A 20,440-nucleotide genomic window follows, 5' to 3' on the forward strand; every position below is an offset into this window, starting at 1 on the left:
TGCATTGGAAGCCATTTTATTGCCTAAGTACTACACAGGAAGGTGTGAGGCTGTCATCCCTTCGGGCTCCTTCATTTTGCTATAGGTCTCAGAAGTGACGTGACTCCTTCCATCAGTATCCCTTTGGGGCATAAAGAGAAAAACATTCAAGAATTAATCCCAGGGAGTGAGTAAAGTATAGAAATTTGGCAAAAGAGATGGACAGAGGGAGACACAGAAGAGATATATAGAGGGAGAAAGAGAACTGAACACAGAGGCAGTGTGATGAATCCAGAGAAAGGAGAAGGGGACGAGACAAAGTAGGTGGGCATGAGAGGGAGAAAACCATTGGGGGGGGGGGAGAAGACCATGAGTGGAAGAACAGGCTAATGTTGTCTTACCTATTAATGTCTTTTCCAAATCTTCTTATCATTGTAGCAGTGAGGCTTACAAATTCCTTGGCAACAGTAGCCATGAACACAGTCAGTGTCTTTAGCACAGGATTTGGGAGAAAGGGCTAGAAATGAGAAAGAAATCACGGTAAGACTGGGACAGTTCCTGTATATCTTGCTTACCTTTGGGAAAGTCTCTGGGCCTGACAGCCTGAATGTGTTGCCAAAGTAATACAGGAGAAATGAATCCAACAAGGAAAGGTGCAATAACCACTGCAGATGAGAATCCTACAGATAATTCCCGGGTCCTGCTGCTGCTTCATATTATCTTTGCTCAGAACCAACCGCTCCTTTCCCCACCTTTAGACTGTAAGCCACCTAGAAGGTTAAGTTAGTGCAGGATAATCGACTTGATCCTCTGTGCTGGGTTACCTAAAGATCTCCCGGGGTAGAGAGGAGGGATTGTTTTGTGCAGAACTGCTCTGAGCTGTTTCCTTGCCAACCTGAGAGGGAGATGTGATGCAAGATCAGAGCAGGTGCCTGGTTTTAGACTAGAGAAACAGGAGATTTTGATGTGAGAAGACGGGGCGAGAGGGGGTTGCATACATGCCATCTGTACACGGAGACCAACATTGGCATCCTCACCCTGCTCTCGTTTTGCTGACCTAGACATGGGCTCTGGGCTGGGCAGAGTGATCCCGGATGAGCCAGCTGCACAAAGAGGCTGCTACATGAGCTTTGTGAGGAAAGTAGCAGCCTGCAGGGGGCGCCTGCCTGAGCTGAGTGAGGGGGAGCCCCGGAGATCTGTCACTGGCAAAGCCCAGGAGGGCGGCTTCTGGGGTCTTGATAGTAGTGATGCAGTCAGGAGATCTGCAGGAGGCAGAAGGGAACCCGCTACTGAGCCCAGTTCAAGCCATGAGTGACCACCAGGTAACCAGTATCACCAGAGAGCATTATGAGCAGATTAGAAATGAAACCTTCAGTCTCCTCATATTCCACATAAACTCACCTGGTCACCTGTCCTTGGGCTCTTCTTTCACATACTGGAACTGACAGTCTTGAGCTTCAAAGGTGGTGGGTAGGAACCACTTTTTGTCATTAGAGCAAACTGGAACTAAGCCCAGAAATTGCTGACCTGCGAGCTGCCATTCACATGAGGAAGCTGACAGGCATCAAGCCTGGAAGGAGTGTGGGGTGACTTTCAGAGGTAGGGAATTGCTTTCTTAGCCCTGGCTCTTCCTGTAGCTGTCCACATTCTGCTGCAGTGGTGGCAGCCAAAGCTCCTAAGGCCTATCTCTGTCTCTAGCAGCGTTCAAATCTAGACGAAAAGCCCACTTTTTCAAGATTGCTTTTAACTCCTAATTCCCATTTCCTTGTAAAGCACCTGCGCCTGTTTTATCATAAACTCTCTGAAAAACTTTAACCCCCTACTTGTCCTGTTTGTTTGATTAGATTGTAAGCTCTACTGAGCAGGGACTCTCTCCTGATTGTTTTATTCCCAATGCTGCATACATCTAGAAATGATAAATAGTAGTAGAAAGAATGCATATGTGAGTGTGCGCTCACTTGTGGAACGACTCTACAGTGGCCCATCTCCTTCCCCTCCCCCCCACCCCAGCAGGGAATTCCAGTCGCTGTACATCACATGCCCTGAAGGCTGCTTGTTTGTCAGTAGGGCACCACCTCTCAACCAGTTTAGGTAAGAGGGGAGGGAGGGAGCACTTGAGAGCGAACTGGTGAAGCTAGAGCCAGAACTGGAGGAGGAGAGAGTCTTCATGAAATCATTGGCAGCCCTAATAGGTTAACACGACATCTCTCACTCACCAGCGACACACTGCTTCCCACATGTTGTTTCGAGACACTTCTCTTTCTTTTTGCAATTGCCATCATTGGTGCATACAGTAGAATTACAGTTTGTTTCTGAGCAATTGGTGGGGCACGGCTGGATGAGAAACTCTTCAGAAGAGCTACTGGTACTATTGTCAGAAGAGACTATGGAGAATAAAAGGAGACCATTTTACATCACTCAATTACACGGTGCAGGACATAAAGACCATCTTCAGATGTTTCTATTCCTTTTATCTCAGGTACAGAGAAAGCACCTTCATATAATATTTATTTATAATAACTAGGTATACACCGTCCGCCACTCTGCGTCCAAGCAGTTTTTAATATATGTAAACCGCTTTGCTTGTACCACAGAAAGATGTTCTATCAAATCCAATTTGCACACACATACTGTGGGGAACAAAGACATCCCCAGGTATTTCTATCCCTTCTGGGGTCAGATCGCTCAGTTTCCAGGTAACTTTCCTATTGGCACACTCTCCAAATCTCCCTATTACCTTAGGTTGGAATTAATACGTAGAAAGACTCACCAAACTTTGATACTTTTGCCTCGCTGTCAGAAGCAACCGCTACAAGGCAGAGCAGAGCCGAGAACAGGAGCAGTTTCAGCATTTTTCTGGCTTGGTACACCTGTCAGGGAGAGAAAAGAAGTTAGTCCTGCCTGAGGAAGCTCTGCCAGTATTTAAAGACCACGTCTAGGACAATGAGAACACGTGTATTCCGGTAAAATGGACAGATTCTGTCAATCATCCTTATGAGTGTAAACTCATCTCATAATTACTTAAGTACATAAATTTCATAATACTGGGAAAGACTGAATGTTCATCAAACTCAGTATCCTGTTTCCAACAGCGGCCAATCTACATCACAAGTATCTGGCAAAATCCCAAGGGAAAGAAACAGATTTCCCAAGTCTATCTCAATAATGGCTTATGGACTTCTCTTTTAGAAGTTATCCAAACCATTTTTTGGTTGTTTTTTTTAACCCTGCTAAGCTAACTTCTAGCACCACATTCTCTGACAACAAATTCCAGTTTAGTTACACGAGTTAAGCAATATTTTTTCCATTTTATTTTAAATTTACTACTTGGTAGCTTCATTGCATGGCCCCAAATCCTAGTATTTTTGGAAGGAGTAAATAAGCTATTCATGCCTATCTGTTCCACTCCATCGGTATTTTATAGATCTCTGTCTAGGTCTCACATGTACACAGCAAGTATGGCAGTAAGTCAAAGGCATGAGTTAGTCAGTTATCCCTCTGGTTTTCACATGCCTGGAGTATGTCTACCACTACCACTACCACTACTTTTTATTATTTCTATAGCGCTACCAGATCCATGCAGTGCTATAGATCAAATATGCAAGAGACGGTCCTTGCGCCAAAGAGCTTACAATCTAATTATGACAGACACACAGCACACAGGACAAGGGGTGAATCGATATATGCTGCTCATGAAGAGAAATACAAATGGTTGAAGAGGTAGAGAGGGAATGAGAAATAGATATATTAGGACCTAAACACAACTTCGAAAAAGTGGACTTTGAGCCTCAATTTGAATACCGCCAGAGATGGAGCCTGGTGTACTCATTCCTGCAGGCTGTTCCAGACATGCAGTGTAGCAAGTTAGATGGGGCTGAGTCTGGAGTTGGCTGTAGAGGAGAAGGGTACAGACAAAAAAATACTTGCTCGATGAATGGAGTTCCCGAGGCAGAGCATAGGGAGAGAGAAAAGAGGAGAAATATTGAGGAGTAACTTGAGTTTGAACTGTATGGGGAAGTGGACAGGGAGCCAATGAAGTGACTTGAGGAGAGGGGTAACGTAGGCAGCAAGCAGCAGAATTCTGAACAGATTGAAGAAGGGAGAGATGGGTTAGCGGGAGACTTATGAGAAGCACATTGCAGTAATCCAGGCAAGAAGTAACAAGGGGGTGGATAATGGCCTTGGCAGCGTGCTTAGAAAGGAAACTCCAGATTTTAGCAACGCTGTATAGAAAGAAGTGACAAGTTTTGGTGGTTTGTTGGATATGCGAAGAGAAGGACAGAGACGAGCCAATGAGATAGGGAGGATGAGAGCGTTAGCCACCAAAATAGAGAACGTAGGGAGAGGCAGGTTTAGGAGGAAAGATAAGGAATTCAGTTTGGGCCATGTTTAACTTTAGATGGCGGTGAGATATCCAGTCAAGCAGGCCGAGACTTGGGCCTGGATTGCTGTAGAAAATTTGGGCGTAGAGAGGTAGACTTGTGAGACATCAGCATAGAGATGGTACCGGAATCCTTGGGAGGAGATTAGAGTGCCAAGGGAAGACGTATAGATAGAGAAAAGAAGAGATCCCAGGACAGAGCCCCGAGGTACACCAACCAATAGCAGAATGGCAAAGGAGGAGGATCCTCCAGAGCATTTACTAAAAGTGCGACGGGAAAGGTAGGAAGAAAACCTGCCTGTAAGGAATATGTGTCATCAAGGCATTTATAGAGTTATAAAACACAGGTCACAAGTTACAGCTCCTGGCTCTCTATTCAGTTCACACATCAGTTTAAGAATGGCTGTTTCAGTAAATGATAAGCTGCTGAATTCAGGGAGCAATATTCCATCTCAGGCGTTCCTATCATCAGGGTTTGTACAGCAATTTTGAGGTTTCAATCACAAGGGGCAGGGCAGGTTCCCTGAAAGTCCCACAAAGCTTGCTTTCATCTCACTATTGAAACTGCGGTATTGCTGCGAGTGGTAGACTTACACATATCTCAGAAGGAATATTTGTAGGAGATAAATATCAGAACTTCTCCCATCCCTACCTCTGGCATTTTTAAAAGATTAAGCAAAGTCCACCTCTGTTTGACATCTAGTAACTGCACAGAGACTAATACATTGACCTGAAGGATTTCCTGTCCATTTCTTACTCCAGTCAAGCCCCTAGGCACTTTGGAGGATCTTTTCCATTTTAACCTCAGCTCAGTTTGAGCAAGGTTTGGATCACTAAGAATGACATGGTGACAAAATTTATCACTGTTCCCAGAAAACTGCAGGAAACAATCCTCTGTCCTTCTTTAGTGTCTATCTCAACCTCGGTCCTTCTACACCAGCATTCTTCAATCCAGGCTTGAGGGTCAGTGGCTGGAAATCATCCCGTGTCATTCTTTATAGTCTATCTCAACCTCAGTCCTTCTACACCAGCATTCTTCAATGCAAGCTTGAGAGTAAATGGCTGGAAACTATCCTGTGTCATTCTTTAGTGTCTATCTCAACCTCAGTCCTACACCAGCATTCTTCAATGCAAGGCTTGAGGGTCAGTGGCTGGGCCCTTTCATACTTTGATTCTTATGCAAGCCAAGTATAGGATAATGAACCCATTGGGACATCATTGATGAAGTTGGCTCTTATTGGTGAAATAAAGCATTATGACATCACAATATCAGCTCTGGATACCAGCTCTGGATTTTTTAGAGTCTATCTCAACCTCAGTCCTTATACACCAGCATTCTTCAATGCAAGGCTTTTGAGGGTTAGTGGCTGGAAACCATCCTGTGTCATTCTTTAGTGTCTATCTCAGCCTCAGTCCTTCTACACCAGCATTCGCAAATGCAAGGCTTGAGGGTCAGTGGCTGGCCCCATTCATACTCTAGCCAAACAAGTGTTGGGACTCAAATACCAGGCCATTTTTCAGGAGTGATTACTGAGGGACCCCCCATCCACCCCCCTGTAACCAGCCACAGAATTCATAAAAAGGCAGATTGAGAGAATAGATGTTAAGGCTTGGAGAAACTTAGAAACATGATGGCAGATAAAGGATAAAGGCCAAATGTCCCATCCAGACTCCCCAATCGCGGTAACCATTATCTCTTCCTCTCTCTGAGATCCCTCGTGCTTATACCAGGCTTTCTTGAATTCAGACACAGTCTCTGTCTCCACCACCTCTTCCGGGAGACTGTTCCACGCATCTACCACCCTTTCTGTAAAAAAGTATTTCCTCAGATTACTCCGGAGCCTATGATCTCTTAACTTCATCCTATGCCCTCTCATTGCAGAGTTTCCTTTCAAATGAGACTCGACTCATGCACATTTATATTACGTCGGTATTTAAATGTCTCTGTTATATCTCCCGCCTTTCCTCCAAAGATAGGGGGTGATCTAATTATATATCAGCCTTTTACAGATGAAAAAAATTGATAAAATCCCCCCGCTCCCCTTCTCTGCTTATTTCCTCTACAGCAGGGTTGTCAAGCCAGTCTGGTTTTTGAGATATCCACAATGAATATACATGCGTTGCTTACATGGTATTCAGGTCTATCTCATGTATATTCACGGTGGGAATCCTGAAAACCTGACTTGAAAACTGGGATGAGAACCTCTACATTATAGGAAACATCTGTTCTTAGAAATAAATCTTTCATTGTTGTTGGGGTTTTTTTTTTTTTTGCTGTTGTCATGAGAGCTGTATCCATGCCATCAACTTTGAAAAGATCAAGTTCTTGGCTTTTGCTCTTTCCTTGAAAACATTAAGTTCTTGGCTTTTGTTCTTATCTTATGACTGTTTTGTTGACTAAGGACTAAGCCTGGCAGGAGTGGCCTTCATTGTCTAGAAGTAAACTTTAGGCTTATGGAAGTTTTCCTTCAAGCGGAGGCTCCAGTTGTGGATGACAGCAGCCATTTTGTGCTTCAATGGGAGAGGAAAAGATGGCTGTTCCCGGCAGCTGAAGGAAAATGATTGGAGGCGCCCTTTGCTCAATCTGGTTGCTTCTATTGCTAACACCCATTGTCCTTTCAATCATAAAACATACAGTAAGTATGCCCCGTCCCCAACATGCATGAAACCAAAGTGGAGTGCATCAGTGCATCCAAGTTTATTTAAAATTTGATTGAATCGCTTATCAAGCTTCTAAGTGATGCACAAAATTAAAATAGTTACAAAAGTAGGGGCAAACAAAGAAATATGAAAAATGTCACAAACTAAATACAGACAGATAGACAAACAGAACCAGTAGGTGAGAAGGGGTGCAATTTTGATAGGAAAGAAAGCAAAAAACAGTATGGAAGGGGCCTGAGTCTGGGATCTCTTCAGAGGGGAGCAGGGGTGACACTCAAGCCACCATCCATTTGCATAGACTCTGAGTGGTTCGCAGCCTAATCAGCTGCTCTATGAATTTATTTATTTAAAAAATTTATCAACTGCCTATTCCTAGGCGGCATTTACAAAAGTAACACACACAGAATGAAACAAAACAGGACTTATACAAACAAAGGTGTTGATGCCCCTGTACAAATTGTTGGTGAAGCCCCACTTGGAGTACTGTGTTGAGTTTTGGAGACCGTATCTGGCGAAGGACACAAAAAGGCTTGAAGCGGTCCAGAGGAGGGTGACGAAAATGATAGGAGGTTTGCGACAAAAGACGTACGAGGAGAGACTTGAAACCCTGAATATGTATACCTTAGACTAGAGGAAAGGAGGGACAGGGGAGATATGATTCAGACATTCAAATACTTGAAAGGTATTAACAGTTCCAGGCAGAGCTTTGGATTCTTGCCCAGAAATAGCTAAGACGAAGAAGAAAGAAAAACCAACAAATTTTTAGATTGAATCAGGTTGGGCAGACTAGATGGACCATTCGGTCTTTAGTTGCCGTCATCTACTATGTTATCTTAAATTACAGATGCTTAGTTACATCTTAAAAAGCCAAAGTTTCATAAATCTTCACAGTATCAACCTAAAACCAGCATTAGGCAACATCTTTTATTGAAATGCTTCTAGAAATAATGTCGTTTTAAGTATTTTTGTTCACTTTTGAATTTCAGATAGAGCCCTTAGCGGTCCCCGTTAATTTATTCCACAGTGTTGCTCATATTCTCATAATGCATTTTTGAGAACTCCGTCAATGACAATCATATCGCACTTTCAGATCGCAAAGTTCTGAGCAGTCGATAGATTGCCATAGTTTTTGATAGATACCAGGGAATCCCATGGTGAATGACTTTGAACACCAAAGTTAAAGTTTTGAAAATAATACGTAATCGCACAGGTAACCAGTGCAATTTCTTCAACCAAGGTGTTATGTGGTCAAATTTTCTAACCCCTCCAATTAATCATTTGTAATGCTTTGCACTGTACTGTCGGTCGGAACCCCGAAATAAAGGGCATTACAATAGTATTTTTCCTATCTGTCCTGATGGGCTCACAATCTTACTAGGGTGCCTGGGGCAATAGAGGGAATTTCTCTAATTGATAAATGAATGTTAATATTTATTTCCTCTGTAATTTTATCATTTTAATACCATTGTATTACTTAAAGTTTGTTAACTGGGTTGAGTCCCTTATGGGAAAGACCCAGTATATAAGCCTGAAGATTAGGTTAGATTAGATTAAGTGACTTGCCCAGAGCCACAAGGAGAAGCATTGTAAATAGATGATTTTTAGTTGAAATGGCCAAGGAGAAGCTTGAACCCACAACCTCAGGGTGCTGAGACAGCAGAAGCCAAGCCTCCACTCAGATGCAGCCTTGTAGGGGGTCTCTGACGAGGCATCCGGCAGTCAGAAAAGGAGACGCAAAGGAAACAAATACAGACAAAGCGAGAGAGAGAGAGTGAGAGAAGCAGATAGAAACAGTCTCTTGAATAGTAGACAGTGGTGGCCTCAGGCCTTGTGTCACTGAGGTTTTCATATGGGTTGATTTTCACAGTGGGGAGAGTGTGTGGTTAGAGCTACAGCCTCAGCACTCTGAGGTTGTGGGTTCAAATCCCACACTGCTCCTTGTGACCCTAGGCAAGTCACTTAATCCCCACCCCAGGTACATTAGATAGAGTGTAAGCCCACTAGGACAGATAGGGAAAAATGCTTGAGTACCTGAATGTAAACCACTTAGGCTATAAGTGGTATATAATAAATACTTAAATAAATAAAGTGGTTTAACCCAGGCAGGAGAGGCTCCTGGCCAGTAAATCAGCTGGACTGGCTATTTTGGGGGACCTAGATTATGTAGCCAGATCAGACCATATAAAACCCTGTCCTATCTTTATCCAGTGTCACTTATGCACTTAAATGCTGAATATTGTATCTATCAGTCAGTTGGCTGCACAAACCCGTTCTCCAAACATAAGTGAATCAAACCGGTGGTAGCTCCAACAGCCGCTGACTGTTCTTTTGTGTTTCTGGGGTCTCTCTGCGTTTCTGGGGTTTCCATTCAAGACTAGGGGACCCTCGAAGTTACAGGGAAATACTTTTTACTCAGAGAATAGTAAAGCTCTGGAACGCGTTGCCAGAGGATGTGGCAAGAGCAGATAGTGTAGTTGGTTTTAAGAAAGGTTTGGACAAATTCCTGGAAGAAAAGTCCATAGTCTGTTATTGAGAAAGACATGGGGAAGCCACTGCTTGCCCTGGATCGGTAGCATGGAATGTGGCTACTCTTTGGATTTTTGCGAGGTACTAGGGACCTGCATTGGCCACCATAAGAACGGGCTACTGGGCTTGATGGACCATTGGCCTGACCCAGTAAGGCTATTCTTAGGTTCTTATGTCATTCCTAATGCGTAGTGCCGGTTTTAGCGCCAGCAGCTGTGGTAACTGCTCCGATGCTCATAGATATAGTTAAAATTCTAACGTGTTTTCCTGGACTCCATTCATGCTATGGTGTTCTCTGTTAGGACTAAGAAAAAATGATGTGAATTTTGGGATAAAAGGGACACAGAAAGGTAAATGTTAATACATATGGAATGAAGAACAGGAGAAAAGTTTCCCTCCCTGAAATGGTTGACGGGCCTATGTGGCCTGGTTGTTTTCCTGAACAACAGATTCACCTTTGTTTGTTATTTCAATATTTTCCCAAACCACATTGTTTGGATTGGAACCCAATACAGCTTATATGTTCCAGAAGAATCAGGGTACAAAGCCTACGTGGAAGATATAACATTGATTTTCCAGGAGAAGAGGTGCCTGAAGCTCACAATGACCCAGAGAGAACAAAGAATTCTAGGAAGCCATGGTGGCTTGTATTGGCTGGACCAATGAGGTACCTGGATATTAGGGGATGGACACCAGGCCAATGAGAAAGGGACAGGTGTGTGTGTTCTCTTCAGTATGAACATGGAATTGGAAACTTTCCATTCAGATCCATTATGTGGTTTTGGTACATAAGACTTTGAGTCAGAGGAGAAGAGGGACTTTTTACACAGGTTCACTTTAATGCTGTGCGCAAGTGTTCACGGCGTCTTTGGTGGTTTATATGCCCTCTTACATTACATTAGTGACTTCTTTTCCGCCAGTACCTTGCAGTTCTAGGCGGATTACAAAAAAAGATAACTGGACATTTCCAGGAAAATTACAATTTAGGGTGCTGTTTACATGATTGAGCTTTATCAGCCTTTAAGCCTTGTCATTTCATTGAGCACCATCTACTGGGCCGACCCCTGACGAAGGCTTCTCTACAGAAGCTGAAACACGGATTGTGTTGGGTCCATAAAATTCACAAGACTTGGACTTTTTATAAGACTTGGTTTTACATATATGATATGATTTTATGTTATTTTTGCTTATAATAAAATTGTATTGTTCCTTAAGGTTGATGTGTTCAGTCCCTTCCCCACTCCTTCTTTGGTTTACCTAGTTTGTTCATGGGTTTTACCCTTCCTTTTGGATTATTTTGTTGATTATTCAAGAGAAATATAGTAGCTCTGATTACAATTGGCCTTGTTAGAGCTTACAACAGATTTCAGAATAAAGGATTAATCTCTACTCCTTCAGTTCAAAGCTTTAATGTATTTTCTGAAAAGATAAGATTTCAATAGTCTCCTGAATCTGAAATATGGGAGTTCTGATCTTAGAGTGAAAGGTACAGAAAAGATGTCACTAAAAAGCATTTACATATTTGCCGAAGGAAAGGAAAGATATTGGCCAACCCTGCCATACATGAAAATATAAAATTGCATAAGGCATACAAGATGCCTCAATGACGAACATTATTATACCAAATAAAACAGACCAGACCATCGAAAACCTCCGTGACCAGCATTCAGCATTCAGCACTCAACAGTCTCTGCATATGAAAGAGACGTGGTTTTCTGTTAGCATTAACTGTGCAGGATGGATCTGAACTAATCTGTTCCTTTAGTTTTCCAATAGGTATAATGATGTTCTAGTATGCATTGTAGGTCCTTGTTACGTGACTCGTGGATGTTACTGCTATTATGGTACGGTAGAATTGCTCTTCAGGTCCTGGGTGACATTTGTAGTGTTGATGTTTCCCAGCAGGAACTCTCAGCCGGAGATCTGTATCAGAAGTAATTTCAGCACTTATATCTTTGACCTCCTTGATGATGGACTCAACTGAAACTCAGCTGGAGTTGGAGGCTTACTCTGATTGAACCATATAAGTAATTAAAACTGGAAAACTTTAAGGATTAAGAAGAGAGAACCTCAGAACTGATTAAGCATTTCTAATTGGATCATTAATATAAGGAACAACTGGTCTGGTCAAGCCTACAGATTATTACTCAAGGAGATATTGGGATTTTAATTGACTCATCATCAACTTAAGTGAGCTTCGTAGGCCTGAATGGCTTCAAAACTTAACATCAAGAACCTTGAAGATTGATTGATGGACTCTAGTTTAAAGCTTTAGATAGTACCTGTAGCTTTCCCCAGCCTATGATTTTGTTATTAGTAGCACTTTGCACTTTGTAATACATGTTATGTTAAATTTTAAATGTAGATGCAATCAATTTTGTTAGTTTTTAGGATATGAATTGAATTAAAGAAATCAATAAATTAAATATGTAATTAATTTTATGTTATGGTATTCTTGGAATAGCATTTTAATGAATTGAATAATTGACTATATTTACCCTACTTTGTATAGTGGTATGCCTGTTACTGGGTTTGGGATTTGGATTTAGCTCATACTTTTCTCAGGTACAGGAAGAATTTTCATCATCCTGGATGGCTTACAATTTAAGTTTTGTATCTGATTCAATAGATGGTTGAGTGACTTGTCCAAGATGTCAAGGAGCAGCGAGCAGAGCTGAAGCCTGTTGGCCATTTGGCAACCTCCCCAAAACACTAAGGTATAATTATGGTTGCTAATAACCTCAGGAGTTTGGGTTAGTGAGGCCAAAATATCACTCTTTACATGACCATAGCCCCATATATTTCCAAAATATTATTCTGTTTTCTGTACGTTGTTTTAATTTTGTTTTTTTGATACATAACTCCCTGGAGTACATACAATCAGTAACTGACGTATTGTCCCATATTTTTAAAGGGCGGTGCTAATGCAGGGGGGAGCAGGATTCTTTTGCACTAAACATCCAGTATCTGGGGGGGGGGGGGGAGTCACAGTCAGAAGCACGCGAGACAAACGCGCGCCGACATTTGAGAGCGAACAGTTGAGCGCAAGACTTCAGCGCGCCGCTCTAAAAGCTTATTTTAAAGGGCTCTGACGAGGGTATGGGGGGGGGGAACCCCCACTTTACTTAATAGTATTGGCGCTGCCGTTCACGCGCTTTTGTCCCGTCAACATCTGGGGGTAAGTAAGGAAAGCATGCAGACTACGGCATTTTTTTCAACCTCCCTGGCAACATATTGATTGATATGACCCCGCAATACCGCCTTAGAAGCGTCCCAAAAGACTGTGTTATTATACGAGTCAGGTACGCATGGAAATCGGCTGTGGGGAACCGCCAGGACTGGTCCCTCCTCTGGTCCGTGATTCCCAAAGTGAGAACCACCGCCAAATGGTCCTCTATAGTGACCTTGTCCACCCTAGAAAAAAGAGTATGCGACACTAGAACATAGTCCAGATGAGAATACATGACATGAGGGTTAGAGTAAAACGTGTGCTCCCGGTCATAGGGCCGACAGGGCACAGTTCTCCCCTTGCTGTCAACAGATCCTTCCTCATTCTGCAAATTCCCATCAGTGCATGAGTATCCCTTCTGGTGCTGATCCTAAATTCTCCCCATTTGAGAAGGACAGAAGTAGTGAATGACCTTTACCAGGAATTTCACCCTTCTCTTTTTTAAAGTTTCTATTAATCCACTTATTCCAGCAAACGCTTTTAACATCTCAGGGTTAATATTTCACCAGAACAATGATGGAACAGTCATAATCTTAACAAGGTAACATGATTGAATTGAACTGCCTGGCCATTCGAATCTCTGTGATCTCTGACCTCCCCATGGCCTGGGGGTCCAGCAGAGTATGCTACTGCTAATTATAAACTTGGAAAACAGGTTTTATCACATTTATAAACGGCTGGAAATTTGCTTGATTGGAGCTGGACGGAACGTTTCTATTGTAAAATGCAGGGAGGCCGAGTCCTTATCCAGCACCATGAACTCAGTTTTCATCTTCATATTCCATTGCTACATAAAGAATCTAAGAATGAAAAGTCAAAAAGTAGGATTAGATGACCGATTGGTTACTGACAACAGGAAAGGAAAGTACAACCACCCCCAGGGTCATAACTTGTTTCTTCAGCTGTACAGCGGTGCAAATGGTTCAAAGCCTCAGCCGGATCTGAATATTCATGAGCAGCATGTAATGGTGTGGTAGAGCCATGTAATTACAGCAAAATGTTTCTCTGGATGGCCAAACAGTAGAATGACTTAACATAGTCGTTGGCTGGGAGATGACGCTTTCAATCCTGCGAAGATGAACGGAAGGGCAGTGGAAACTGGTACAGAGGTAGCTGGACTCACTACTCCCTCCCTCTCACTGCTCAGCTCAGATAGTCCTAAACCTTCAGAGGGGGCAGAATGACCTTCACTTTAAACAGGTATTGAACTTTGTCTGCAACAAGGATGTTAATGCTCTTGCTGCCTATCTGGCTCTTACTCTTCTCCCATTACCCATGTGTGAGTGTGAGTGTGTATGGCTCTGTCTTCCATCTTTCACTATCTACTCTGCGTGTACATGTGAACTGAATAGAACTTAATGGTATTTGCAGTATAAAAGTGAGTTTTTTGTATGTTATGTTACGTTAATCAGTCATCCGATGAATATCAGCTTAACTGGCTATGTTAAAAGCATTTAAATATAGACCAGAAGTTCAATGTCAGTTCTAGATGCAACCTGGCATTGAATTTTGGGTTTACCACCCACCACAGGAGTTAGTCAGGCTAACTCCTGTGGTCTGAATATTGGCGGGCTCAGAATATTCTCTCTTCCTCTCTCCTATCTGGCTTTTGACAACACTCCTGCTTACTTGTATGTCCTATTTGTCCAATTAAATCTGTCCCAGGCAAGTACTACTCGGCAAAGCATCTTATCCAGAGAAAAGGCAAGATCTTCTGGAAAACCACTGAAGTCCGTGGGCACATGGTCATTTCACATCTCAGGAAAGGGAGCTAACATCCTCCACCCCACCAATAAAAAGATTCGGCCTCATGACAAGATACTACCTGGTATCTCTAAGAGTTTTTTCTTTCGTAGGTTCATTCTCCTGTTTCTGGTTTCTCAAGAGGTTTCTGGAGGTAATTCTGGGTGACTTTGAGCTTGTAGGAGAAGGGGACTGGTTAATAGTGCCCAGGTTCCAGATGAGGAAAGGAGAATAGAAGAAATTGTATCTTGCTTTGGTAGTAAGAAAGGATGAACTTATTCTGAACATGTTATATTTTGAAGTCTATATCTCGACACCAATCCATTGTTTAATTATTAGAAACCTATTCATCATTCTTGCACCCATCCATCATCCAGCCCTTATACATCTATCCATCACTCTTTTACCCATTCATCCATATAAATACAAAAACAGATGTGGGTATATATGTAGAGGGCAAGATCTTACAGATTAATTGTATTTTATTTGTATAATTGCAATTTTTTGTTTTTACCTTTATAAACTGTTTGGTTATTTATTCACTATCTATTCCACCTATATTCCTAAGTGCTTTTTATATTTTTTCATTTTTAAAATATTTTTATGGAATTTTAATGCAATAAATGTATAAATAAAGTAAATCAAGGATATTTTACAATTAAAGGTATCACTTACAATCACAAATAAATCAAAATCAAGGATATTTTAATATTAAAATGTTCCTTACAATCAAATCATAGATGCAACGGGGACTAAGGCATCTATGTTGTCAATCCAAAATTCGTAAAAAGTCATTTATTCACCGACAGTTACAAAAACCTACTAAGTTTATTTATTTATATAATATATTGTTCATAATAAAACCAGTTGGAAAATATTAGATTAAAAAGAAAATTTTTTTATTGGTGACCAAATTTTATTAGATTTGAAGCTTTTGTTAACTCGTATTTATGGGTCATCATAATTGTGGCCCACCAAAAAGACACATTTAACTTCTGCCTAGGAATATATTGTACCCGTGAATTACAATTTCACATCCATAATCAAGGCAGTATAAAGAAATAAAACAAAGGAAATAAGGCCATACCTTTTTATTGGACTAACTCAATGCATTTTATGATGAGCTTTCGAAGGTAACCCTTCTTCTTCCAATCAGAACTAAGCAAATGTTGACAAATATCAGTTATACGAGAAGGAAAACATGGAAGCATTTTGGGGATAGATGGGTGGACAGGTGACAGAAAGGTGGCAAAGCAGTTTTAAATGTCTTTATAGTGGGAAAGAAAGCCCAGATCTCGCTTAAGTCTGTCTGGTAAGTGTCAAAATGCCTTAACATCAATGCAAACATCAAAGAAACCTATTACAACTCACTGAAAGCCCTGCATGGTCCCCACCCACCTCCACCAAACAACTCAAGGAACAAAAATGGACTGTGTCTGAAATTGAACCCAATTTCCTTTCAGCTGCAGCTGGATTTCTTGTAATTAGATTCTCAAACATTATACTTTCTCGGCACTTGTAGAAATTGTTCAGCCAAGGAAGTTTCCAAAATCTCAGAGAGAGAATGCAAAGGAAAAGGAGAGGAAAAGACAGAGACACAAAGAATGCAAAACAGAAAGTGAGACACAAAGAAAGAATGAAAAACAGTCAGCGAGAGACAAAGAGAGGGACATAGTAGGGAATTGACTTAGTAGAGAAAGAGAGATTGTTCACCCTCTCCAAGGTGAAGAGAACGAGAGGGCACTCGCTAAAGTTAAAAGGGGATCGATTCCGTGCAAATATAAGGAAGGTCTTCTTTACCCAGAGTGGTAGACATCTGGAACGCTCTTCCAGAGGCAGTTATAGGGGAAAGCACCCGTCAGGAATTCAAGAAAAGATTAGATAAGTTCCTACTGGACCAGAAGGCTAGACTCAAATAGAGCACTGGTCTTTGACCTAAGGGCCGCTGCGTGAGTGGTCTGCTGGGCATGACGGACCGCTGATCTGACCCAGCAGCGGCAATTCTTATGTTCTTACTACAGGTGATATGAATTCTTGAAGCTCATTTCATCTTTTTTTATGGGTGATTTTAATGCTACAATGTACAGTACAGTAAAACCTTGGTTTGCAAGCTTATATCAAAGCAAATTTCCCCATAGGAAATAATAGAAACTCAAGACGATTTGTTCCACAACCCAAGAACTTTAATACAAAATACTATACGTACTCGTATTGCAAGACGTCGCTCCTTTAGAACAGCCACTATACTCTTGCAGCGTCAGAGAGAGAAGAACCATTGGCTCAGTTGTGATGTGTGTATACTGTATGTACTTGTATTGAAAGACCTTGCTTGTATATCAAGTTCAAATTTAATGAAATGTTTTGCTTGTCTTGCAAAATACTTGCAAACCAAGTTACTTGCAATCCAAGGTTTTACTGTATTTATATGCATTCTGCTCCAGATCACTAGTTTGTCTTCTTCCCCCCCCCTACCTTATCTTTCCTTCCTAGCATGTGGACTGATAAGAAGGTCTAGACCCTGAAACCTAAATCGCTGCTTCAGAAAACACAGCTGAGGGCACTGAAAGAGCAACAGACGATGGTACTACATAGAGTCTGCAAAAGAATGAGAAGCACAAACCCCATCTGTATTCCCGCCTTGATTTTTCTTTCGCTGGTTAGTCTGTCTCCTGCCCATTAACCAGAGTGCTAATTTGAGTTTCCAAAATGAAAGACAAAGAGCATAGGAAGGCCCGCTTATCAACTTGTCAGTGTGTATGACCTAAAATAGGCTGTTATTTCTGTAGGAAGTCCAGGAAATGTTATTTCTGAGCAAGACCAGAAAAATACAGAGGCGATTAAATCATACCCTTTGGATGAATAATATCTCCTTAAGAAAAGCCTACTAAAAGAATATATAAAAATGAATGGCTTTGTTCCTATGCTCAAATGTTAGACCACCTAGTACCCCTTTAAACTTTGAGGTGTGTTATTGTATCAAACAGAAATTAAAAACTCTTGTCTCTATCATTTGCTCTTCTAGTTCCCCCAGGTGAGGTGTGGTAATGACTGTGAGAACATCCAGCAGTGAGTATCATGATCAGTTCCTGGATCAAGATCTACTTGTCTTCTCTTGATGCAGTATTCATAAGAATATGTATTTATTTATACCCCACATACAAAATACCATAGGATAAACATTCTTAATAAATTATCCACAGCAAATCATTCACTGGGGGTTCAGCTACCACACATTAGAACTTCTCTTGATTGTGGTCCTTTGTCCTCTGCCAGCATACAAAGGATGATGGGGTTTTCTGTTGACAATCAGCACCTCTACATTTTTAAGATTTATATTTAAGATGTGGCTTTCCAAAAGCTCTCTAAAGATATCTCCTTAGAGCGAGAGAGAAATCATAAGTAAAGCGATCTTAGTGAGTTATTTTATTTAGGCCATAACCAAATTATCGAAAATGTTTTGGCTCATGATAGCAGTGATCTGTGGAAAAGATAAGCAAATCAATTCAGACAGGCTAGGAACAGAAGGGACCCTGCATCACTTTCCACCAAACAGATAAAATCTTCCTGGGGAGAAATGAAGACCTAGAACAGGGGTGGAAAGCCACAGTCCTCGAAGATCACAACCCAGACAAGTTTTCAAGACTTCCATAAGGAATATACCAGAGGATGTGGTAAGAGCGGATACGTAGCTGGTTTTAAAAAAGGTTCGGACAAGTTCCTGGAGGAAATGTCCATAGTCTGTTATTCAGAAAGACACGGGGGAAGCCACTGCTTGCCCTGGATTGGTAGCATGAAATATTGCTACTCCTTGGGTTTTGGCCAGGTACTAGGGACCTGGATTGGCCACCGTGAGAACAGGCTTCTGGGCCTGATGAACCATTGGTCTGACCCAGTAAGGCTATTCTTATGTTCTGGTGGTCATAGCCTGTTGTTTGTGTGTGTGTGGTGGGGGAGGGAATAAGGATAGGTTTTTAGGCCTTTATGAAAGTGTTGGTAGGAGGGGCTGTTCCTTAATAGATCTCATGACTATCGTTGTGGTCATATTGAAAACCCAACTGGGTTATGGCCCTCGAGTACTATGTCTCCATGTGGTTCTCACAGGTCCCGTTCTAAAGGGAACCACCACCCAGTTTCCATTCAAAATTCCATGTTGGTCAAATGCTAAAGAGATTCTTTAGAGACCGTATATTTTGCATGACCTATCCTAACCAGTGCTGTCCCTTTCTCCATGCGGAAGAGGACAATTTTCAAAGGCTTTTCCATTTATTTGCAGAAATCATTTTGAAAACTTCTCGTGATAGGCAAAGAGGTCGGAGCTAAAGTGAAATTGATCACATAAGAAAGGAAAGGGATAAGTAACTTGATTTCTTTTCTCGTCCTCTCCTCTTCTGCCAGCTGCTCCAAATCCGACTGGGTTAACCTTTGGTATATATGGTAAGTGCCAAGAGTCTTCTCATTTAAAAGAACTATTTCTTTTTTTTTTTGCTTCTAACTCATCCCTAAGGACAGTGTCTTAGGTGCTAATTTGGGATTTGCTCAGATCAAACATTTTCATCTTGCTTTTGTTTTGTTTGGCTGTTTTCCCTGATTTTTGAGCAGTTTGGGGTGTTTGGGGTGGTTTTTTTTATTTTAAATACACTCATTTTAATAAGTTAATAAGGGGCCCTTTTACTAAGCTATAGCTTAAAATGGCATACCATGGGGTACACTAAGGTGTCCTTCCTTAAGGGACACATGTGCAGGCTACCAGGCACTATAGGATAAATTTTATTGCTTGGCTGATAGAAGGTATCTGGGGGGGGGGGGGGGGAATGGGCGTATCTATGCTAATTAGCACAGCCACATTACTATATGCTGATTAGTGTATGAGCTCTTTCTGGCTTTAAAATTTAGTGTATGGCCATTAAATCATAAAATAGAAAACTGGCCATTTTCCGTCTGCAGTATTCAAGCAATTTTTATTGACTGTCCCGGTGGGCTCCCACTCTATCGAATGTACCTGGGAGCAATGGGGGATTAAGTGACTTGCCCAGGGTCACAAGGAGCAGTGTGGGATTTGAACCCACAACCTCATGGTGCTGAGGCTGTAGATCTAACCACTGCACTAAACACTCCCCACAGCTTTGTAAAAGGGTCCCTAAAAGGGGCATTAGAACTTCTTAATGAATTGTAGAAACATGACAGCAGGTAAAGGCCAAATGGCCCATCTAGTCTGCCCATCCGCAGTAACCCTTATCTCTTTTTCTCAGTGAGAGATCTCATGTGTCTATCCCAGGCCCTCTTGAATTCAGACACAGTCTCTGTTTCCACCACCTCTTCCGGGAGACTGTTCCACACATCTACCACCCTTTCTGGAAAAATGTATTTCATCATTAATTCACAGTTTAACGTCCATGAACCTCCTTTATTGCCTTCAGAGATAGGTAATATATAAAAAAAGAGAAAGCAAGCAAGCAAGAAAGTCAGTCTCTCCCTATGCTTACATAAGAACATAAGAATTGCCGCTGCTGGGTCAGACCAGTGGTCCATCGTGCCCCGCAGTCCGCTCACGCGGCGGCCCCCAGGTCAAAGACCAGCACCCTAACTGAGACTAGCCCTACCTGCGTACGTTCCGTTTCATCAGGAACTTGTCTAACTTTGTCTTGAACCCCTGGAGGGTGTTTTCCCCTATAACAGCCTCCGGAAGAGCGTTCCAGTTTTCTACCACCCTCTGGGTGAAAAAGAACTTCATTACGTTTGTACAGAATCTATCTCCTTTCAACCTTAGGAAATGCTCTCTCGTTCTTGCTACCTTGGAGAGGGTGAACAGTCTGTCTTTATCTACTAAGTCTATTCCCTTCAGTATTTTGAATGTTTCAATCATGTCTCCTCTCAGTCTCCTCTTTTCAAGAGAGTTTCTCCAATCTCTCACTGTACGGCAA

At 41.9% G+C, this 20,440-nt stretch overlaps 2 protein-coding genes across 11 annotated transcripts in view; one reads left to right on the forward strand and one right to left on the reverse strand.

The window, feature by feature from the left end:
• LOC117350906 (keratin-associated protein 5-4-like) overlaps positions 1–20,440 on the reverse strand; it is a 27,240-nt gene continuing 6,800 nt past the window's right edge. The window contains exons 1-5 of one of the 3 annotated variants that reach the window (XM_033925640.1): positions 11,170–11,235; positions 2,750–2,849; positions 2,196–2,363; positions 381–496; positions 1–121 (exon numbers count right to left, since the gene is read on the reverse strand). In XM_033925640.1, the coding sequence (XP_033781531.1) occupies positions 384–496; positions 2,196–2,363; positions 2,750–2,849; positions 11,170–11,220 (432 nt within the window). In that variant the 5' untranslated portion in view covers positions 11,221–11,235 and the 3' untranslated portion in view covers positions 1–121; positions 381–383. Of the gene's footprint in view, positions 122–380; positions 497–2,195; positions 2,364–2,749; positions 2,850–11,169; positions 11,236–20,440 lie in introns of those variants that run through there. The other 2 variants (XM_033925641.1, XM_033925642.1) reach the window with 2 other exon arrangements.
• The window catches only part of TMEM52B (transmembrane protein 52B), a 23,582-nt gene continuing 4,557 nt past the window's right edge, over positions 1,416–20,440 (forward strand). The window contains exons 1-5 of one of the 8 annotated variants that reach the window (XM_033925637.1): positions 13,601–13,976; positions 14,442–14,673; positions 17,010–17,100; positions 17,542–17,585; positions 18,915–18,953. In XM_033925637.1, the coding sequence (XP_033781528.1) occupies positions 17,098–17,100; positions 17,542–17,585; positions 18,915–18,953 (86 nt within the window). In that variant the 5' untranslated portion in view covers positions 13,601–13,976; positions 14,442–14,673; positions 17,010–17,097. Of the gene's footprint in view, positions 1,579–13,600; positions 13,977–14,441; positions 14,674–17,009; positions 17,176–17,541; positions 17,586–18,914; positions 18,954–20,440 lie in introns of those variants that run through there. The other 7 variants (XM_033925638.1, XM_033925634.1, XM_033925631.1 and 4 more) reach the window with 7 other exon arrangements.

Source organism: Geotrypetes seraphini, chromosome 16 (assembly GCF_902459505.1).
Source record: "Geotrypetes seraphini chromosome 16, aGeoSer1.1, whole genome shotgun sequence".
NCBI lineage: Eukaryota > Metazoa > Chordata > Amphibia > Gymnophiona > Dermophiidae > Geotrypetes > Geotrypetes seraphini.